Below are 23,441 nucleotides of genomic sequence, written 5' to 3' on the forward strand. Positions count from 1 at the left end.
GCTCTAAGTGTAAAATGCACACCAGATTTCAGACTTAGTATGGAAAAGTGTATAATAGTAGTACTTTTTATGTTGATTACCTGTCGAAATAACATTTGAATATATTGGGCTAAATAAAATACATGATTCTAATTTTTGCCTGTTTCTTATTTTTTTCATGGCTCCTAGAAACTTTAAAATTATACATGTGGCTCACATTCTATTTCTATTGGACAGCACTTGCTTTATACCTTTGAAGTTTTTTTTTTTCTTTTTTAAATGAAAAAAAGTCTGTGTTAAAATAGTTATTTAACCAAGACTTATAAGACATGACTGAAGTCTGGTGTCCTTCTACTTCTCAGTATTCAGATGAGTTTGTTCAGTCGGCCTACCTGTCTCGTCGTCTTGCCTACTTTTGTGCCCGGCGTCTTTCCTTGCTGCTGAGCGATAGCCCCAACCTCCTTGCTGCCCACTCACCCCACATGATGATAGGACCAAACAACTCGAGTATCGGGGCCCCCAGCCCTGGCCCCCCCGGCCCTGGCATGAGCCCCGTGCAGCTGGCCTTCTCAGATTTTCTTTCCTGTGCACAGCATGGTCCCCTGGTTTATGGACTTAGTTGTATGTTGCAGGTAAGTCCTTGGCCCTTGTTATTTTATGTTAAAATTCAGTGTGGGAAGTGATTGAGTTGGGAATGGCATTTTCAGTTCAGTTGATGTTTTACAACTCTAGTTTTTTCCTCACCCAAGTAATTTATTGATTGAAATTTTATGTTTTTATTTCCCTATTTTGGATCAAGCTGAGGGAAGATTTGTCGCATTTGTCTAGGAGAGTGTTATTGCAGTTGTCCTTTATTAGGGTCATTAAGCAGTTCAATTAAAAATCCTTCAGGGAACCCACAGAATAAGTCAGTTGTATTATTGTTCTTCTGGAAAGACAGCTTCTCCAGCTAGCATTTTTCATCTTTCTCAGTTCACATCTTGGGTTGGTTGCCTGTCAGTGTTTCTTGAAAGTCCAAATCATGTATCAGGCTCCGTTCATCTTCCAAGCATTGTTGCTTGTGTAGTCCTTGAACAACCGGTAACATGCTGATTGCTGGGCTGATCCTCCCAGGAATATCAGGAATGAGATACAGCCCTGCCCTAGAGGAGCTCACAGCTTAGTGTTCAGTTCATATTTCTTGAGCTCTTAATGTGTTCTGCTGTATAATAAGGAGTTTCAAAACAGAGTCGGCCCTCAAGACATCGTCTCCATTCTCAGAGTTTACTGTCTTTTCAGGAAAACTGGGTCATAAATGGACAGTTTCCAAATAATATGACAAGGGCTGATGGGGAGATACACAGGGTGCCAAAGCAGTTGAAAAGGGGAACCTCTAGCCCAGCCTAAAATTCACAGAGGCTTTGTGAAAGAAAGTTTTTAGTTGTTCTAATGAGTTGAGAAAGATCAAGTAAAAAGAAGTAGTAAAAGTTTCCTGGCAGAGGAAATAGTATGAGAAGAGGCCCAGAGGCTGGTCACTTATCTTTTGCATAGGTGGATATTAGTGGGACATACATTATAAACTCTGTTGGGGGTCAGGGCATAGAAGATGCCCTGTGGGCCTTATGATTGAGATGTCATCGGAAGGTTTTATGCAGCAGAGTGACACAGGTAATTGTGTAATGTCGTTAGATTGCATTGGCCACAGTAGAAGGAGGATTGGTAGGAGGGGAGAGGTAGGAAAGAAGGAGGCTTGCAAGGCAAAGAAATCAGTTTGGAAGCATTTCAGGGAGTTCAGCTTTGGACTATTTTGGACTGTTTTGTCCTTTATTTAGAACCTCCAAATGGATATGTTCAAGAGTTGTTACATGTCCAATTCTGCAGATTTGGGCAGACAGTTGGCCACTTGTGTGGATTCGAGTCCTTCAAGAACTTTGGCTGTTCAAAAACCCAAGAGGGAGTGAGGTTGCCTGAAGAGTTTTGTAGTGAGAGAGAGTTCGTGAATCTGAAGGACAGGAGTGCTTAAGAGTCAGGCAGAGGGGAAGTCCATGGAGGAGACTGGGAAGGTTGGCCAGACTGGAGAGAGAACGGGGGAGAGTATTGTTGCCTAAAGATGATGAGAATAACCATAATGTTGTCATAATTATATTAGTGTATGGATAGCATTTATTATGGTCTAGGCATTGTTCTAAGTTGTAACGTATATTATTAAGTCATTTAGTTCTTGGAACTAGCCTGTGAGATGGGAACCATTATTATTCTTATAACGTTAATAACGCATAGATTACAGAGCAAGAAAGTGGCAAAGCTGGAATCCAAACCTAAGCAGTCAGGATCCAGAGTCCACACTCAACCACTATGCTAAGCTGGGGTCTGCAGAAAGTTTCAAAAAGGAATTAGTAGTGGGCAATGTCTAGAGTATTGGAGACATCTGGCAAGAAGATGGCTGAAGTTGTTTTTGACAATACAGTGTTCATTGGTGATCTTTTTAAGAGCTGTTTAATTGAATGGTGGATAAGGAGCCAAATTAAGGAATATCGAGGAGTGATGGAGAATAAGGAGAAATAGTACTAACTGTTCTTTTGCGAAACATGTTTATGAAGGGAAGAGAAGAGAATGGATAGTTGATAAAGATGGCTGCTGAATGGGGAGTTAAAAATATATATATTTTTGATGATCGGATTTGAACTTATTTGTGGGCTAAAAGCAAATAGGAGAAGGAGGAGTGTTTGATAGATCAGTGCCCTGGGTGTTAGAGGGCTTTGGAATCAAGGACACAAGGAAGGGCTCTGTCAGGAGGAGTTGAGAACTCTACATTGTCACAGACAGGAGGAAGGCAGTAGGGATGTAGCCCAGTGGAAAGAGATGTATTGGTAGGTTTCAGGAACTTTACATTCTTTGTATCTGCTATCTGGTTTCCACAAAGATGTCTCCTAGACCTCAGAGTTTAGTTTTTTTTTTTTTTTTTAATTGATTGATGAATTGGTTGAGATAGGGTCTTGCTCTGTTGCCTGTGCTGGAGGGCAGTGGCCTAATCTTCACTCACTGTGGCCTGGAGCTCCTGGGCTCAAGTGATCCTCCTGCCTCAAGTAAGCGATCCTTTCCCCTCAGCCCCCTGAGTAGCTGGGACTACAGATGTGCATCACCACACCCAGCTAATTTTTAATTTTTTTGTAGAGAGAGGGTTTCACTGCGTTGCCTAGGCTAGTTTCAAGCTCCTGGGCTCAAGTGATCCTTCTGCCTTGGTTTCCCAGAGTGCTGGGATTATATGTGCAAGCCACTGTACTTAATTTCACATTTTTGAAAAAAATATTGCTTTCTTTCTCTAAGCTCATGTTGTTTGCTGTTGAATGGCACAAGAGCATAATGGCTTAGATATACACTTTAAAACTATTACAGACCTGATTTTAAGCCTCACTCTGCCACTTGGTAACTGTGACCTTGAGCTTCTGTTTCCCCATGTCTGATTGGGGAGTAATGATAGTTCTTCTTTCATTACCTCATAGGGTTAAGGTTATGATGACAGAAAGCTTCTTAGACAGTGTTCAGCATAGGGTAAGTGTAATTAGCTTAATTAAATGTGAGCTATAATGTTTAATCTGTGTTTAGGAGGCAGCAGGATAACAGTGGTTCTGAGCATGTGTGCTATTAATAAAATCAGACTTGGGTTGGTTACTAATCTGTGTGGCTCATAGTCCTCTTTGGTAAAGGTGGAGAATAATACTACCTAGATCATGGGGTTGTTGTGACATATAAGCAAGATGGTCATATAAAGTACTTCTGGGTGAGTGAAGAGTGTCTGCAAGTGTCTAGGGCAAGGGTAGGCAAACTACAGGCTGTGGATCAAATTCGGCCAACAAGATAAAAATAGGTTGTATGTTTTTAATGTGTTATTAAAACAAAATGGAAGAATATGTGACAAAAACTGTAGATAACCTGGAAAGCTTGAAATGTTTACTATCAGGCTTCTCATAGAAAAAGTTTGACAATCCCTTTTCCAGGGTCACTGCCTGCCCAGTATTTATGAAGGTACTATTACATGATTATTTGATTTTGTCTTTGTTTTTAAATAATTTTTTTTTAGCTTTTACAACCTTAGAAATTACATATTCTCAGTTCATCTCATGTTTTTAATTGCATGAAAAATTGGTTTAAGTGATGCTTTTTAAATGATGATTACTGCATTTTTATTAAGTTCCTTCAGTTTCCTGTTGGAGTATTAGCTTATGAATTATAATATTCCTTAATTTCTCAACAGCTGTACTTCCACCCTTTCAACTTAATAATTTTTAGTTTTGTCTTCTCAATTGCAAAGTTGAGAATGGGGTAAGACACTCGTATTTTAAACTTACTAGTAGGAGACTATAATATAGTAATGACGGGGTATCATTTTTACTGTTTAGCTATTGTTATGCTTTTCTCCTTCCTCTGAACATCCAACTTTATCTGTTTCATTTCCAGACTGTCACTCTCTGTTGCCCAAGTGCCTTGGTGTGGAATTATTCCACAAATGAAAATAAGAGCGCAAACCCAGGCTCACCCCTGGATCTGCTACAGGTGGCCCCTTCCAGCCTCCCCATGCCGGGTGGGAACACGGCTTTCAATCAGCAGGTAGACTTTATGTTTCAGTGATTCGATGGCTGTTTTCATTCTTGAGAGGCATCAGGGCACAGTGGGTCAAGCACAGGTTTTAGTATCTAGATGCTTGGGTGCTATTCCCAGTTTTGCCTGCTAACACCCTGGGTGACCTTAGAGAATTGTTTAGCCTCTTCAGAATCACTGAAGTTCTTGAAGTTTCTCCCTTTCTTTTCACCGTCTTGCTGAACAGTTCTTGCTGAGAGTTCTGCCACCCAAACTGTAATTATGGTGGTGGTTCTAATACATGACCATGACTCCTGTAGTAGTTTTGATATTTAGTAATTATTATATGCTCTTGTTAGTACTGGGTTATTTGTTTCAAAGCCTTATGTGACTTGAACAATAAGATTGTGATTAATATTTAGAATAAGATCCCTGTCTTTTACCAAGCAGTTTTCTTAATAAAACATTGCAAGTTGTTTTCACACATGAAAGAATGCCTCAAAGAGATTATTTTAGAACATTCACCTTTCCATGTGGTGTCCTCAAAAAGAAATTTCACTTGTAAAACAAATTCTGCAAGCGTTTATTTTTGTGAACATTTGTTATTGAAAACTGACATTGAATTGCCATTTGTAAATTTTAAAAATTCACTTATTGGGTCACAGGCTGCATTTCCTAAAATGCAGTCAAGATTGTAGTTCACCATAGGATACTTTACTCACGCGGGGGAAAACCTGACATGATTTAGAAAGGCGCTGTGGCATTCCAAGCACAAGTTAATTAGAAGCGATTATCTTTCAGGTTCGGGCAAGGATTTATGAAGTAGAACAACAGATAAAACAAAGAGGCCGTGCAGTGGAAGTTCGGTGGTCATTTGACAAGTGCCAAGAATCCACAGCAGGTACAGAACGCCACAGAGGAATGAGTGCTTTTGAATGTTGGACTTTATGCCGTGTTTTTGCTTCTTACAAACAATTCCACATGAATAAGGCAGCTTTTTGACAGAGCCACTTGGTGAATTTTGAGGACAATCTTCAGTTTATGCCTTTTAGATCCTGGCTGTCTAGAATGTCAAGTTTGCTTTTGTTGATGATTGTTTGATAGCATATGCCAAGAATGGTAATTTAAAAAAATTTCTTTTGCCTCACATAGAATGGTGATTTTGTACTGTTCTGTTTTTGGCCTCATTAACCACTTGTTTAATTTCTGCTCGTAGGGGTGACTATTAGTCGGGTTTTGCACACGTTGGAAGTTTTGGATCGTCACTGTTTTGACCGAACTGATTCCAGCAATTCAATGGAGACACTGTATCATAAGATTTTCTGGGCAAACCAAAACAAAGATAACCAAGAGGTAGTTAATTTTTTAAAATTATTTTTGCCTTTTGTTTTCGTAGTGCATTTTCTTCTTTCTCATTCAGGAAACTCTGGCGAAACCTTTTCTATGAAGTGTAGTATCTTATGAAGACATACACACTTTGAAATCATTCTATTGTTGTACTAAGATTACCCACGATTATTAAAATGAAATGTCGGGCTTGTCTACCTAGGAATATTGATATATTGACTGGCAAGATTTTTCTTGGCCCTTTTATCATCACTCTCCAATTTTAGTTTTAGAAGAATATCCTTCGTTTAGTGATGAGACTTAATATGGTGGGTTGGCTTTAAGTTGGGGGAATGTATGTTAACGTTTAGCACAGCAGAGGGCAGTGCATGAATACTTTTGGTCATGATCTTTCAAAAATCCTTAGACAATGTGTTAGGGTTCTATAGAGAAATAGAACCAATAGAAAAAAGTGTGTGTTATGTGTATATATATGTTTGTATACATACATGTTTATATCTACCTAGAGAGAGAAAGGGGGAGAAAAGAGAGGGATATTTATTTTAAGGAATTGGCTCACATGATTATGGGGCTGGCAAATTTGAGATATTCAGGGCAGGCTGGAGACTCAAGGAAGAACTGATGTGGCAGTCTTGAGTCTGAAGGCAGTCTGGAGGCAGAATTCTTTCTTCCTCTGGGGACCTCAGCAATTACATATTTCTCAGAGCTCCTCTATTTTTTTCATTTGTATTACTTAAATGTTGACTGAGGATTAGAAGATTCATTTTTTGTTAAAGTGCAAATAAATGACAAACCTAAATTAAAAATTAGTTGATTTAAATACTCAGAGAGGATTGTCTTATCTGTCTTGTTTCTTCCCAGAATTAGATCTCATCTTCTTCTTTTTTTTGAGCCGGAGTCTCTCTCTGTCACCCAGGCTGGAGTGCAGTGGCGCAATCTCAGCTCACTATGCCCAGCTAATTTTTTGTGTTTTTACTAGAGATGGGGTTTCACCATGTTGGCTAGGCCGATCTTGAACTCCTGACCTCCTGATTCTCCCACCTCAGCCTCCCAAAGTACTGGGATTACAGACCCGAGCCACCGCGCCCGTCCGGGACCTCAGTCTTTTAAGGCTCTCTATGGATTAGATTAGGCTCACACACATTATAGAACATAATCTGCTTTACTCAAAGTCTACTGATTTAAATCTTAATCACATCTTAAAAAAATCTTTTTAGCAACAACTAGACTGGTGTTTGACCAAACAACTGGATACAATAGCCTAGCCAAGTTAATATCTAAAATTAATAATCACAGACAATTTTTATCTTAGACGTTTCTAGCAATAGATTGTTTCATGAATGAATTGCCCCAAAACTAGGATATTCAGTTGTTTTTTTCCTCAACCTTGTTTGGGGAGAAATAAAAAGTTTGTCTTCTTTTCACAATGAAAACTGCCGATGATACTCTCCAGCTTGTGCTAGGCACCAGGACTGCAGAGGTAAGTTTCAAGACACCTTCAATACCTTAGTTAACTGATGGCAAGCATCTTTGATATTTCAGCTAGCTTTTGGGAATGCATATGTGGAAAGAAAAGATGTTTCCTTCTCTTACCTTTATGTGAGCCTGATACATATTCCAGATTATTATTCTTTTTGGAATAATTTTTGGTTGATCACCCTGCTTCTCAAAGATATGGTTCAAGACTAATGGTGCTAGCTGAGATCATTCAGAACATTGAGAGCAAGGGACTGATTGAGTGTGCTTTTTAAATTCATCGTGAGTCTCAGTAGCAATGCCTCCATACTTCAGTGGAGCATACTGATATAATCCTCTGCTTACTGGGGCAAGTTAGCCTGCTACGTGCTCTTTTTGGGTGGAAACCTCAGTATTTTTAGTAAAGACTTTCTTAGATAAAAGACTTCGTGAATACCAATATTTTTAATATATATAAGTGAGTTATCTGGAAGGAAAGTAGGGATACCCAAAATTCAGGGGGATCTTGGATTGTTTAGCTTCTTGCACCAAGTGTTGAGTAAAAGCTACATTGTTTCCTGGTGAGGGTTTTACCAAGATTATCAAAACCACCTTACTTTTGTGGTTAGCCTGACTATATAGCTTCAGAGTGTATACACCGGCTAACTTCAGGATTCTTGCCTCATTCGCCTGCAGACACTTAAGTTACTCACGGCACTTTCAAGAAAAAAATAAGGGTTTTTTGTTTGTTTCTTTTTTTCAAAAAAATTCAAGGGCAGAAATTATGTTGCAGTCTTTCTGAATGAAATCACACTGTGAGGTTCTCTGTAAATCACAGGCATCTACAGAGTGGGTGCTTGCGGTGAGCCATTAGGGTGCAAGAAGATTATTAGAACTTATGTTCAGATTATAATTTTCAAAAGCCTCTTTTGTCTCGGGAAATGAATGTAATTATTATGATAGTATAGGTATAGAAGTTATAAATAAGTGTGTGTTGAAAGTTTTTACTAAAAAAAGCTCTTTGAGCTGAGAGGGTATGTGGGAAATATTTGGAGATCACTGCCAGAAGCTTCCCCTACCTGAGTGACTTCTCCCAGGATGCAGGGAGGTGCATGCCACTAGAGGGCGACATGTGTTCAGGGCTGAGAGTCCTGGAGGCTCTAGGCAGGGCCATCAGTGTTGCCCCATTTGGCAGTAATTATTTTGAATGTTGACTCAACTTCAGAAAGACTTGATGTGAGCAAGTGGTTCCTTTGTGGTTACAATACTGTTTTATGAGTAAGACACAAACTACATTTTAAACCTATAATTCAGATTGGTCACCTTGTCTTAATAGTCTGGCAAAAAGGATAACAAAATAGATAGTTCCTTCTGTAATACTTAACATTAAATTATTATTACTATTTTTCCAAGACAGTCTCAGGCTGTTGCCCAGGCTAGAGTGCAGTGGTACTATCTTGGCTCACTGCAACCTCTGCCTCTAAGGTTCAAACAACTTTTATGCCTCAGCCTCCCCAGCCTCCCCAGTAGCTGGGATTATAGGTACATACTACTGTGCCCAGATAATTTTTGTATTTGTAGCCAGGCTGGTCTCAGACTCCTAGCCTCAAGTGATCCATCTGCCTCAGGCTCTCAAAGTGCTGGGATTGCAGGTATGAGCCAGCGTGCCTGGACTAAATTAATTTTTAAAGTATGTCTTTGGTATCTGTATTGTGGTATATGCATCAAGGTATATATGTATATGTAATCAAGTTTTATCTCTCTATTTACTCTTTAACAGGAGTTACTGTTTTCTTTTTCTTTTTTTTTTTTTTTGAGACGGAGTCTCTCTGTCTCCCAGGCTGGAGTGCAGTGGTGTGATCTTGGTTTACTGCAACCTCCACCTCCCAGGTTCAAGCAATTCTCCTGCCTCAGCCTTCCGAGTAGCTGGAATTACAGGTGCCTGCCATCATGCCCGGTTAATATTTTTATATTTTTTAGTAGAGATGGGGTTTCACCATGTTGGTCAGTCTGGTCTCAAACTCCTGGCCTCAAGTGATCCACCCACCTTGGCCTCCCAAAGTGCTGGGATTATAGGCGTGAGCCACGGTGCCCAGCCCTGTTTTTTTGACTGCACAGTCACTTTGTGTATTTCTGGAATTCATGCATGTGCTGCAGCACTATGTTAACTGATCAGCTGGTGATCTTGAGTAAGTTACTCAAGGCTTTGTGCAATAGTGCCCTCCCTGGTTAAGTAGGCATAGAGTACTTGCCTTTTTTTTCTCTAAGGAAACATGAACACTTTGAGAATTATAAGATACTACACAAATATGTTTCAAAAATTGTTAACAATAATATAGCAATTATTAGTATTATACTGGAAGAACTAATATGATGATGCTGTTCTCTGATAAGGAGTTGCGTGTGATTAGGATTCAGAAATCGGTCTTCTATAAAATATACTTCCCCTTTTTTGTTTTCATAATTCATTCAGGATTTACATAACATGATAGATAAAACATGATCAACCTCCGTAGTTGCAATAGGTTGGAGGTTTGCTGTTACTAGAAGTCACAGCCTAGGCCCCGGGTTGCATAGCCTGCTTCCTCACGTCTGTTTGGAAAATCTGAATTTCATGCTCCTCCATTCCTTAATTCCCTTTTCTCTGGAACTGCGACAGGGAAATGCAGTCCCCTCTACTTCCTTGTGGGAGGGGAGAACTTCTGTCCAAATGGGAGAAGTTTGTGTGTGTAATCAGTTTCAGTATTGGTGAAAGCCTGTTGAAAACTGCAATGCATGGGATGAAGGCATTGGAGGCCTGGGCAGAAGGCATTTGAGTCCTGGGCCCTGCCTTGTGGTTGTACTGTGGTCATGATAATGGGAGTAGGAGCTGATGCTGTGTGCTGTTGGGGTATGCCAGGCTCTGTGGTGTCCTTCACTGATTCCGCATGGAATGCACTGTTTCTTTTTTTCATTTTCTTTTTCTTTCTTTTTTTTTTTTGAGATGGAGTCTTGCTCTGTCACCCAGGCTGAAGTTCAGTGGCGTGATCTCGGCTCAGTGCAACCTCTGCCTCCTGAGTTCAAGCCGTTCTCTGCCTCAACCTCCCGAGTAGCTGGGATTAACAGGCGTCCACCACCACGCCCGGCTAATTTTTGTATTTTTAGTAGAGATGGGGTTTCACCATGTTGGCCAGGCTGGTCTTGAACTCCTGATCTTGTGATCCACCTGCCTCAGCCTCCCAAAGTGTTGGGATTACAGGCATGAGCCACTGCACCTGGCCTGGAATGCGCTGTTTCTTTACTCTCCCTCCCTGTTGTCCTTTGCCCCCCATTTCCTTGGCCACTGTTTCTGTGTCTGGGCTTTTGTGTACAGTGGCAAGGGAGGTGAAAATAAAAATCTCAAAAACCTGAGTGTTTCCTTATTCTAGATCTGTGCTGCTTGGTTTTTCATTCAGAGTAGTGCGAGATACAAAGATGGTAATACTGAGGGCAGGGCTTATGTCCCACAGTGGCCAGGCAGGTAGTGGGAATGAATCAGGGGACGCCATGTATAGGGCAGCCTCGAGGTGGTGGGGGTTGAGGTGTCTGGGAAGTGAGCAGAGCCTGTCTGAAGAGGGAAGCCTCTCAAATTCTTAGATTCTACTTGGGATCCACTGTTGCCTGATCATCTGACATTTCAAGAGAAGCTGGATGTCAAGATCTGCATGTAAACTTTCCTGATCTTAAAATACTGTGCAGCAAGGCATTGTGTCTGTTGGCCATGTTCACTCAGATGCTTGTCACTTTCCAGTTCCTGGTACGTGTCCTCTACAGCATGTACTCACTTATTTGCTTGTTTAGTGTTTCATAGCCATTTCTAGTCTGGGTAATGGAGGTGGCAAATCCTGACATCTACACTAAGGAGTCATTATGTGGATGGTGGGACCCCTGGTTTCCACATGCTCACTGAGCCTGTCACTTGTGACCTCACCTCTGAGCAGCTGGAGGAGGAGTTGCCTTCTTTGCTTTTTAGAAGCCTCAGACCACTTCCTTCCTCTTGGCGTCTCTCTGTTTAGGATGAGTGTGAGGACGGAGGCAGCTGCATCTTTGGGGTGCCTCGAGGACATGGATAGAAGGGAAGGTCTAAAGGTGGCAGAAAGTGCTCGCTGCCTTTTCACTTCTGTCTTTGGGGGCCCCAGGAAGCCGACTTTCTCCTGAGTAATGAAAAGATGGAACCAGCTGCACTGGACAGAACGCTGCTGCGGCAATATGTGTGTTTCCTCCTTCCCTGCTGCTAAAACCATGCACCCCAGACTGGGAAACTTACATATTTATTGTTTGGATTTGTTTTATGCTTAGACTATTCATGCAGAATTCTTTGAAAGGTTGTGATGAGTTCATAGTGATGTTTTGAATGGCAAAGGCCCTAAGTTTAGAAAATGTACTTTCCTCACGTGTGGCACAGAGTGTCCCAGGCCCAGCCAGGTTTGTATCAGTGCAGCTGGTGAACTCTGCCTCACCACCACGATCCAGAGGACAAAAGCTCACTTTCTGTCAGTGCTGTGCTTGTTCCACATTTGGCTTCCTGCAAGCCTTTCCCTGGGGTCTATGTTTCTTCTTCTCCTCACCTTATGCACATTATCAGCCCCAGGTACCATGCATGGGGCCCAGGAGATGCTCAGTAGCATTTATTGAATTTAGTTTTTAGACCTCATTAAAAAGCTACTCGGGCAGTGAACTGGAAGAGGAAGCACCTCTGTAAGATTTGACTTGGAAAGGTAGGGATAAATACAGTCATGGAATCTGTATATGTCAGTCTTACGAATGCTTAGATTCAGATGTAAGAGAGTACGTGCAGGTAGAGGTAGGGGTGTGGCTGACAGGGGAGCTCTCTGCTGTGAAATCAGCAGGCTAGTGTATTTCTTTAGGGACACTCTGGACAATTCACTTATTTTTGATGAGTCTCAGTTTCCTCATTTTGTAAAATGGGCATGCTATTTCCTGATGATGTGAAAATGACATGAAATAATGTTTGAGTGATAAAGCATTCAAATATTTATAGTCCCCAGCATGTAAATGGGTACTTAATAAACACTAGCTGCTGTTATTACCAACTGATGTTTATAGAGTTAGTTAAAAACTCTGCAGAATTGGAAGGAATATGATCAGAGACTCATGGTGGATCCCTTGGGGCTACTGTGGGCACACACAGATACCCATCACGCAGTCTACTAATCATAAGGCATAGCCAGGATCTGTCAGGCTTTTTACATTTGCTGGGTTTCATAAAGTCTTTACTCTCTGTAGGATGGCAGTTGGATGGCATTGACCCACCCAGGATGGGGTAGCTGTAGGACCATGTTGTAAAGGAAATCATGTTCATTTAAATGCTTAGGTTTTGTTGTTGTTGAAGGAAAAAAGTCACTTTCTAAAACCAAGACTGCAGAAAGTCAAACAAGGCAAAAGTCAAGCAAGCAAGGAAAACATGCATGAATGGCTTTCTGTTGAGATCCAAGTGTACTGAATTTATGTTGTTGATGCTGATCACAGTCCAGCCGGAAGCGTATTGTGCTTCAGAAGCTAACACATTTCCTACTGGACACCCAAAGGAAGCGTTGCTAGTCTTTTACAACTAGTATTTTCTTTTTTTTGAAATAATGTGTTGGTAAAAGTTTGGTTTCTAGTAACATAGTTGGGAAAACAAAATTGTGCCTCCAGATATTTAGATTTGCTGTCACTGAGAAGGGCCAGTCACACATTGTTTTTTTTTTTTTTTTTTTTTATTTAATTTATTTATTATTATTATACTTTAAGTTGTAGGGTACATGTGCATAACGTGCAGGTTTGTTACATATGTATACTTGTGCCATGTTGCTGCAGTCACACATTGTTTAGATTGGAGTGGGCCTCTTGATTTGTTTTTGAGTATTATGCGACTTTTTTTTTTTTTTTTTTTTTTTTTAACTTTTTTGTGTGTGTTCTTTTTAAACAACGGGCCCGGTTTTAGTGTTATGTCATCTTATTTAGTTTTTCCCTGGCCTGTGAAATGCATGTTTTTCTTTTTCTTTCTTTCTCTCTCTCTCTTTTTTTTTTTTTTTAACATCTTTTACTTTTTAGACAAGGTAACCAATGCTAGAGAGGATGAGAAATTGTTGAGGTTGATACCCAACTCACTGATGGAAGAAAGGAATTGGAATCCTAAATAGTTCCAATTAACTAGTACAATCCAAATGGTATACTCTTAACTAGTACATCCTATTTCTTGTACTGTTTATTTAAAAAATGATTTTATTTCAGGGAACAGTATAGCTGAAGTAACAAGTTTCAGATGTAATGAACAATTTTCACGAACCATTTCCAAATATGAATATTGGTACATTTTTGTGGTGGAATAATCTATTGATTTTTAAAAACTTGCTTGACAATTTTAACACAGTAAACAATATTTTAATTAGAAAATTCAAATCCTAAAGTTGAGCACCCTGGCGTTGGTAGGATACCACAGACTTTAGACCAGTTCAGACCTGGTTTTCAATCTTGATTTTGCTGCCAAGTATTTGAGTGGCTTCAGATCTCCCTTATAATCTCCCTTAGTGTCAGTCTCTTTGTCTGTAAAATGGCCTCACTAATAGAATCCACTTCATGTAGTAGTACATGATAAGCACTTAGTAAATGCCAGTTGTTAATGTTCTTGCCTGGACAACTTCTGGTTTTCAAGTGAGTAGAACAAAGCACCATCTTCTAGAAATTTGTAATTCCTTCTTATCTGTATGTTACTTTGATCTTCATAAAAGGCAAGCAGTAAAGTTTATTGTTCATTGAATTTTGGAAATTAAGCATAATATTTTAATTATAGCTTGAATATCCCTTATCTGAAATATATGAGAGCAGAAGTGTTTAGGAGTTTAGACTGTTTTCAGGTTTTGGAATATTTGCATTATATACTTACCAGTGGAGCACCCCAATCTGAAAATCTGAAATGTGAAATACTCCAGTGAGCATTTCCTTTGTGCATCATGTTGGTCTTCAAAACATTTCAGATTTTGGAGCATTTCAGATTTTGGATTTTCAGATTAGGGATGCTCAGTCTGTATTTTAAATATGAGAGACACGTACTTGTTAAGGACTTTTGGAGAGATTTTACTTTGAAATTATGGATCAGCCCTTGTATGACTTTCTGTTATGCAGTTACGTATTTCTCAGAACTCCTCTATTTTTTTCATTTGTATTACTTAAATGTTGACTAAGGATTAGAAGATTCATTTTTTGTTAAAGTGCAAATAAATGACAAACCTAAATTAAAATTAGTTGATTTAAATACTCAGAGAGGATTGTCTTATCTGTCTTGTTTCTTCCCAGAATTAGATCTCATCTTCTTTTCCTTTTTTTTTTTTTTTGAGACGGAGTCTCGCTCTGTTGCCCAGGCTGGAGTGTAGTGGCACAATCTCAGCTCACTGCAAGCTCCACCTCCTGGGTTCATGCCAGTTAATTTTTTGTATGTTTAGTAGAGACGGGGTTTCACCATGTTAGCCAGGATGGTCTCGATCTTCTAACCTCGTGATCCACCCGCCTCGGCCTCCCAAAGTGCTGAGATTATAGGCGTGAGCCCCAGCTCCTGGCCGATCTCTTCTATTTTTAACTGCCGCTTTACAAAAAGGAAGTTGCTTTTGCTTCCATGGTATATGTTTGGTTTATCTGATGTCACAAGACCTAAAGACTATCAACATTGATTGTAAGGTTGTGAAGTTAGGAAAACTTGCCCCTTTCTCAGTCAGAAATCAGCCATCTCAAATATCTTTTGGAAATGTATATATGCAAAATATTTTTTAAACTTTTTTTTATTTTAATTTTTCTTGTAAGAGACAGGGTCTTGCTCTGTTGCCCAGGCTGGAGTGCAGTGGTGCAATCACAGCTCATTGCAGCCTTGAACTTTTGAGCTCATGTGATTCCCTGCCGAATAACTGGGACTATAGGCACACGCCACACACCTGGCTAATTAAAGATAAGGTCTCACTGTATTGCTCAGGCTGGTCTTGAATTCCTGGGCTCAAGTGATCCTCCTGAGTTGCTGGGATTACAGGTGACCATGTCTGGGCCCCCATGCCAGGCTTGGAAATGTTCATATGTATAAAGATTATAAAAAATGAATACCATTGATGCTTTTGTCATAAATCTTGTGAATTTATGGTTAACAGTGTTAGGCCTATTACCTTATATTGGTGATTGTGACCAGGTACAGCAAGGTTATGTTCTATTAGCAGTTAAGATCAACTTTTTTACTTCTGTGGCTTGCAATTCATCCAGCTCCTCACAGTATGCCTCAGCTTGCAAACTATGTGACTTGTTATTATAACTACACTACATATTATTCCATATTATTTATTGGTGCTGTAATATGAATAATATCTTTCTCCAAATGTGACCATTTTGTTTGACCTTAACTAAGAGTGATTGGTTTCAGTTATAAATATGTCCTTTTAGTTTAAGATTAAAGAGCTGTTAAGAGCTTTATTCAGTATCTTAAGTCCTTTTATTTTTAATTTTAGAAAAACATTTCAACTCTTTTTACTTAGCTGTTGCTGATAGTAATAAGTCATTGATTTTCTCCCCCACTCCTTTTTATGGTATTTTATAACCTAAGTAATGTATTAGGAAATTTCTTATTTTAAACTGGTGAAAGATCTCACCAAGTACTTCTTAATTTCTAAAGGAAGCCTGCCTCTCAGATGTAGTTGTCAGTTATTTTACCTTCTTTATTTGTTGAAGGATAGAAGACCTGTGGTTAGCTTCTACAAGTATTAGGTTATTGAATTACTGAATACATTGAATTACAGAATTAGGCCTAACCTATCAGATCTGTGCCTGTTCTTCCCCGAGAAAGAAGAATGTGGCAAATCCCCCGATGTTGAAAACTTTTCTTCACATATGAGATGGCTGTAGTATAGATGAAGATAATGTCATTAATTATGATTATTTGCTACAGAATTAATACTTTTACTATTTTGCCACTGTAGATATGCCCCAAGTTCATGAGACCAGATAAACAATGCTGTTATTTGAAGGACCTTACTGATTTTTGAATTTTGTGTCCATTCATCTTCTCTTGTTTGTTGTCACTGTAGAAGTTTCTTCTTGTGATTGTTATATATATAATACAGGAATACATTCTTGATATTAAATTTCGTTCAGCCCACAACTTGGACCCCTGTCCCACTCCCCTGCCCAGACGGGAGGTATTTTGGCATAAGAGCCCTCTCTGGAGGCTGATAGCTTGAGTTGGACTCAGATTTGACCTAGTAGCTTTGAGACATTTGACAGTTATTTAACCTTTAGACTCTAGTTTGCTCAACTGTAAAATGATAGGATTATCATTAAAGCATTAGAACAGGGCATGCTATAAAACAAACATATGCCAGCAGTAACCACTGTTAATTTTGGTCCATATTTGGTTCACTTTCAAGAGTTATGTTGTGGCAAGAGGTCCATTACTTGCCTAGGGAAAAAATATGTTTCAAATATCTTTTGGAAATGTAAATATGGAAACTTTCATATGCATATATGAACACTTAACTATAATGATTGGAGGACATAAATGAAATTGCTTTCTGCATAATATTCTACAGAATTTTCTTTCCTTTACTACTTAATATTGTTCATCAGTTTTTCCTTGTTTATTTTTATCTGGTCATGGTGCTCAACTCTTGTATTACTTCTAATAAAGTTCTCTAGTTAATTATCTTGGTTGGTGGGGGGTGGGGGTGGGGCATAATCCTTTTATGCAGACTGTAGTGACACATTGCCATATCCTTTCAGATATTTATTCCTGTCTCTTCTCATTGGTTAACGCTTTCAAAATGATGCTAAGTGATAGTGTTGAGGCCAGCACCCTGGACTCATTAAATGAGCAATGGGAATGCTTCTAGCGTGTCACACTTAGTCAACTGCGGAATTAAGTCAGATACTTTTCATATTAATTAAGTGCATCGCTAAACTTTATCCCTATCTACCTTGTTTGTTCCTTTGGTTTAATGTAACGGTGTATTGCTTTTACTCTTTGATTTAAAACCATCAGTTGAACCTGCTCTGCACCAGGCACTGTGGAAGGTGCTGAAAATAAAACCACGAAAACGACATTAAGTCTAGCATGTGTTAGAGGCAGAATAAATGGGATTGTGCTCTAGGTAATATTATATGAGCATCTGGAGGCAGAATAAGGTCTCTGGTAATTCACTCCTGTGCTTTTATTTTCTGTGTATCAGTTAGATTAGAAGTCTAGTTTGTCCCTAGAGAGGGACAGAGGGTGGCAATGGCTGGCTGGAGCAGTGCTGGGCAGCAGGGATCCTGGGCCTTGTGAGCCACTCAGGAGATTTCCATGTAATGGTGATCCTCCTTTTACCCGTGATGTGAGCAGCAACATGGTGTAGCAGAATGTGTGGGGGCTTTGGAATTAGCACAGCCTAGTGCTGTTTTCTAGTCTGTGCCGGTGACCATCTTAACTTTTTTGAACCTCAGTTTTCTTATCTTTGAAATGGGAATAGCAATACCTGCTTTTGGGTTCATTAAGATTAGAGATGATGTGTGTGAAATTTCCAGTACTTGCTCAATAATTTTTGCTTTTGAGACAGGGTCTCGCTATCGCCTACAATCATACCTCACTGTAGTCTTGAACTTCTAGGCTCAAGCTCTCCTCCCATCTCAGCCTCCTGAGTAGCTGGGACTACAGGTATACACCACCATGCCTGGCTTTTTCTTTTTTTTTTTTTTTCTTTTAAATGGGGTGTCACTACATTGCCCAGGCTGATCTTGAACTCCTGGCCTCAAGCCATTGTTCCTGCTCGGCTTCCCAAAGTGTTGGGATTACAGGCATGAGCCACTGCACCTGGCCAATAAATATTTTTTAATTACTGCTACTACCTGCACTTGGAAACTTAAAACTGTTAATATTATTATTCCCATGATTACATGTTTTAATTTATGCCAGGGCTAGACCTATAGTTTGTTATTTTTTCTTTGACCTTAACTTTATATGCCAGGGCTCAATTATTCCCTCCCCTCAGCCTACCTCTTGTTCTTACGTACCTCATTCACCTGTTACTTAAAGCTAGAGAGGCACGCTTACTTTGTTCAACTTCTTAATATTCATTAGAAAGTGCCATAAGAATGGCTTGAACCCAGGAGGCAGAGGTTGCAGTGAGCTGAGATTGTGCCACTGCAATCCTGCCTGGACGAGGGTGAGACTTTGTTTAAAAAAAAAAAAAAAAAAAAAAAAAAAAAAAAAAAAAAAAAAAAAGCCAATATGAAAAGCTGCCTGTTTCTGCCCTGGGAAGACCTGAACCCTCCTTTTCAGTGTTTGGAATGAAGTACTTCCTTTTGATTATTCTCAGTGGTGCGCCTCCAGGGTGGTACCTGAGCCTTCCTAATGTATATTTAAAGCCAATAACTGGAGATCTAATAGCAACAAAACTGTGTTATGAAATGTTCATGTTAAGTAGGAGTAAATATTCCAGCACAAGGGAGCAGAATACTCTAAGGCTGTAAGCATTGAGGACGGTGGAATCAGGAGAAGCCAGAGGCACTGGGGGTGCACACAAAAGGCTATTGTATATTGTGTACCCTGGAGGGAAGGACAGAGTTACTATCCAGGTTCTTTTGACACACAGGTTTTGTTTTACCTGTTTTGTTCATTTCCAAGAGTTACGTTGTGGCTAGAGCTCCATTACTTAGCTGAGTGACCTTGGAAAAGTTGTTTGCCATCTCTTTGCCTTGGAGTTTCCTTATTTGTAAACTGAGGATAATATAACCAACTTATAGGTTGTGAAGATTGAAAGAAATAATTCCTGAAACACATTTACTGCGATGTCTGACTGTAAATTGGGTAGGCACTCAGTACATGTTAATTATCTTTATTACTACTACCTGTAAATTTGGTAGTCTGTCATCATTATTGATTTTCAGCATGATTAAACCCATAACTTAATCCACAAGTTATTTTATATTAAATTTTCATTAGAAGCAACTGAAAAGATTTACATGTAACATTAAGACTTTCAATTTTTTATTTTTATTGTGTCTGCTATGGTCTGCTATAAATCCTATGACTTTAGTCCATGACTAGAATAAGCCATAAATACTTCAGAAAACCTATTCTAAAAAATGAGTTTTTGGCTGGCGTGGTGGCTCATGCTTGTAATCCCAGCACTTTGGGAGGCTGAGGTGAGCAGACCACCTGAGGTCAGGAGATCTAGACCAGTCTGGCCAACATGGTGAAACCCCATCTCTACTGAAAGTACAAAAATTAGCCAGGCGAGGTGGCACCCGCTGGTAACCCCAGCTACTTGGGAGGCTGAGGCAGGAGAATCGCTTGAACCCAGGAGGCAGAGGTTGCAGTGAACTGAGATTGCACCACTGTACTCCAGCCTGGGTGACAGAGCAAGACCGAAGAAAAAGCGGGGGATATAATCATAAGAGAAACATATACTTTATTTGGTCAGGGCTGGTGTAGACCTTTGGCATCTGAAATGTTTTACAGCACATGGCACCTAATGAGTACCTGATGGAGTGAATTTTTTTTTTCTTACGTCCAAAGAATTGCCTGAAATTTAAACTGCCTCTCACAGCTCCAAATGCAGAGTAAAACAATAAAGCTGAGAGGATGGGGTACTGTAATTACCTCTTGAAGGGGAAGAAGGAAAGCATGGTGAGAGACACTGTCTGAGGGCTGAGAACGACCCCTCTTGGATAGGACTTGGGATTTACTGCTGGCTGTGCACCATTGACCTTCCCTTTCCTGTGTTCCATTGCAAGCCTCTCCCATCTGCCCTTCTTATCTGTATGTCTATAATCAGACATGGAAATATGGCCCATTTGCCTGCAGAAAAAATGGAAATAAAAACAAACCAAAAATTTTCATAGTTCCATTGCTGAAGACATTCTCTCTGAGAAGTTAGTATAAGTCATTGTAAAACTTCTTTGATAATATCATTTCTTTTAAAGTAGGCACAGAACCTGTCTATTCTTTTATTCCCACCACTCTAAATATCCTAAGGAAAGGATGGCATCACTTGACAGGTTTTATAATATTTAAGAAATAGTGGACATTGCATTCTTGGTAACTAGTATTGGAAAATATTTATTGGTTAAATATAAGATTTTGAAATGCATAACTTTTTATAGGCATAATTGATAAAAGGACAAGAAAATTTTTGCGCTGAAATTTTATATTTTTTAAAAGCTCAGTCTTTCCAGCAGCATTTTCCTCAAGGCTTTAATTTCTGGGTTTCTTAATTCACTTAATTTCTGAAAATCCGAAACTGGGACTACAACTGCAGCAGGTAGCCCGCAGGAATTTCTTCAGGTTGAGACCTCAGATGTCAGTAAGTTGGGGCAGATGTATGCTGCCCTCCCAGGAGATATCGAAGGGGTGGAAGGCTAGACTTACTTCTTCCTCCACTCTAGATATGTCTTGTTGCTTTATGATTACTTGTCTTTTAGACTTTTCTCTCTAGAAGGTGAGCATATTGAGGATAGGGACAAGATCTTTAACATTTTGGTTTCCCCAGTGCCCACCATATTAAGGGTACTTAAAAAGAAAGCACATTAATGGGTACCTTTGGAAGTGAGTTGACTCCTTCTTGGAACTTGTTTTCTAGCACATTACCCCAAACCCCAGTGGTGACATCTGGATGTGTTCAAAAGAACTCTTTTCTTTATGTGTTCTTTTCTATGCGTCTCTAGGTGAAGACATGTCTGTTACTTAAATTGGATGAGTCAAATCATTGAGAGACAAGTGTACCTTTCCATATTCATTGGATTTTTATGAATCTATTTTAGGAAATTATCAAGGACCCAACTCTTCTGCACAGACTTGGAATTCCAGTGGACATTTTGTAAATTTAATTTTCTTCAGTGCACAGTATACACATAGATACAGACAGTGTTTGCTTTATTTCACTACATTGTTTAACATGTAAGCAACTACCCTATTCTTCTTCCAAAGAATTGACCAGTTTTTCTAGTAAATTGTTTTCTTTGCAAGTCATTTTTTATGATTATTAAAAAAATTCTTTCCTAAATGATTTTAAATTCTTAAGTGATTTTACTTTTAAAAGGTTAAAAAAAAACACTTCTATTTTCTCGGTGGTTAAGTTTGTTGGCAATCTTTTTAAAGCCATTTGGAGATTTGTCAAACTCCTAGGCTAATTTCGTATTTGGAATCAGCATCTAAGGATATTATGTTATAGATATTTTTTAAATATGTATTTTATTTCTTTGGTATTAAAAATAAATATGTTCATTTAAAATTTGGAATACATGCAAAAGTATAAGTAAAATGAAAGTCACATTGGTGGGTATTTTATCTCAAGCATGTTTAGAAATATAAAAGTGAAATATATTCTTTAAAAATAAAAATTGGTAGTTGTAATTTCAGCTCATCATTATTGCATTTATATAAATGTAGAAATAATTGCCACGTCTTTCTTTCCATTTTTTTTTTCTTTTAAGACACAGGGTCTGGCTATGTTGCCCAGGCTAACCTCAAACTCCTGGGCTCAAGTAATCCTCCTGCCTTAGCTTCCCCAGTAGCTGGGACTACAGGTGCATGCCACTGTACCTAGCTCATTGTCTTTTTTTTTTAAGATGGAGTCTCACTCTGTTGCCTAGGCTCGAGTGCAGAGGCATCATCTTGGCTCACTGCAGCCTCTGCTTCCTGGGTTCAAGTGATTCTCCTGCCTCAGATTCCTGAGTAGCTGGGACTACAGGCATGCGCCACCATACCTGGCTAATTTTTGTGTTTTTAGTAGAGATGGGGTTTCACCATGGTGGTCAGGTGGTCAGGCTGGTCTTGAACTCCTAACCTCAGGTGATCTGCCTCCCGAAGTGCTGGGATTATAGGCATGAACTACCGTGCCTGGGCTATCATTTGTAATAACCTTTTCTGGTAGTCTTAAAGGAATAATTTTGCTTATTTTATGACCTTGCAATAATAACTCAGTGGAATAAAGACATGAAAATGTAAAAATAACATTTTAATTTAGCTAAATGATTTTTTTTTGAATGAAGTAAGTTAAAGTTGCTTGAGATGACAAGACACCTAAAGGAGTGAAGACTATATGAATTAGGAGAGAGAAAATGTCTCTGCTTATTTTCTTTGCATCTCCAGGAGCATAATTTAGAGATTAGAGCAAGCTGATTGAAAATGATTGTGAATGCTCTAGGTGTTATAACAGTGCTGCCTTATTTTACTTTTTAAAATTCATTCGGACTGCTGTTGGATGTATGCCATAAGATAAACCCAATATTTGCCCTAAATTAGAATGAGTTTTTTTGTCATTCATAGGATTTCTGTAAGTGGGCCTGCTGAGTGGCTTTGTTTATGATGTTCCCACTTAAAATCCTTGTTTACTAGTGAGAGAATGCAGACAGTAAAATTGTAAATAAGTGAAGAAAACATTTTCAGATAGCAGCATTCACTGCTAAGCAAACGAAATAGCGTGATGTTTGCAAGGGTGGCCAGGGTGCCTCTGGTCTGCCTGAATCCTCCAGATTTTAGGGCAGAGAAGGGGCTGCTCTGTGTAACTTGGGGTTAAGGAATGCACTGGAGGGAAAGGGCTGCCAACACTGAGGCCCGAGGTGGAGGTGGGCATAGCGTGTCTGAGGGGCTCAAACTGGAGTGTAGCTAGAATGTGGCTGAGGAGAGAGAAGAACTCTCAGCTTTCTGACCTGAATGGTGATGCCATTTTCTAAGAGAAAGTACACAGGACAAGAAATGTATTTTAGGGGTAGGATGAGCTTAGTTTGGGGTCAGGTGATTGTGGTCAGCAGGTGGAGGTGCCCAGGAAGTGGATGGGTTTTAGTAGCCGAGGGGTGAGTTTGGGGTTGGAGGCATGGGTTTAGCTTGCCTCTCATCACAGTTGGGGTAACTACTTTCAGGTTTCTGTAAGGGTAAAATGAGATCATATATATAAATAGGGCAGAACACAGTGCCTGGCACATAGTCGTGTAAGTGGAGGTTATACCCCAAGGCTGCAGGAGGGCATATGATTTCCATTATGTTTAGATAGGTCTTTTCTGTCCTTTACCTTTTTTTTCTATTTATCAAAAATCTTACATTTTTCCTCCAAGGCCGATTTACATTTTTTTCCCCC

At 39.5% G+C, this 23,441-nt stretch overlaps 1 protein-coding gene across 3 annotated transcripts in view; it reads left to right on the forward strand.

The window, feature by feature from the left end:
- Positions 1–23,441, forward strand: part of MED12L (mediator complex subunit 12L) — a 340,860-nt gene that overhangs the window by 70,272 nt on the left and 247,147 nt on the right. For all 3 annotated transcript variants that reach the window (XM_050779766.1, XM_050779767.1, XM_050779768.1), the window contains 4 exons: positions 342–611; positions 4,417–4,566; positions 5,338–5,437; positions 5,753–5,889. In XM_050779766.1, coding sequence (XP_050635723.1) covers positions 342–611; positions 4,417–4,566; positions 5,338–5,437; positions 5,753–5,889 — 657 coding nt within the window. The remainder of the gene's footprint in view (positions 1–341; positions 612–4,416; positions 4,567–5,337; positions 5,438–5,752; positions 5,890–23,441) is intronic.

This window comes from Macaca thibetana, chromosome 2 (assembly GCF_024542745.1).
Source record: "Macaca thibetana thibetana isolate TM-01 chromosome 2, ASM2454274v1, whole genome shotgun sequence".
NCBI lineage: Eukaryota > Metazoa > Chordata > Mammalia > Primates > Cercopithecidae > Macaca > Macaca thibetana.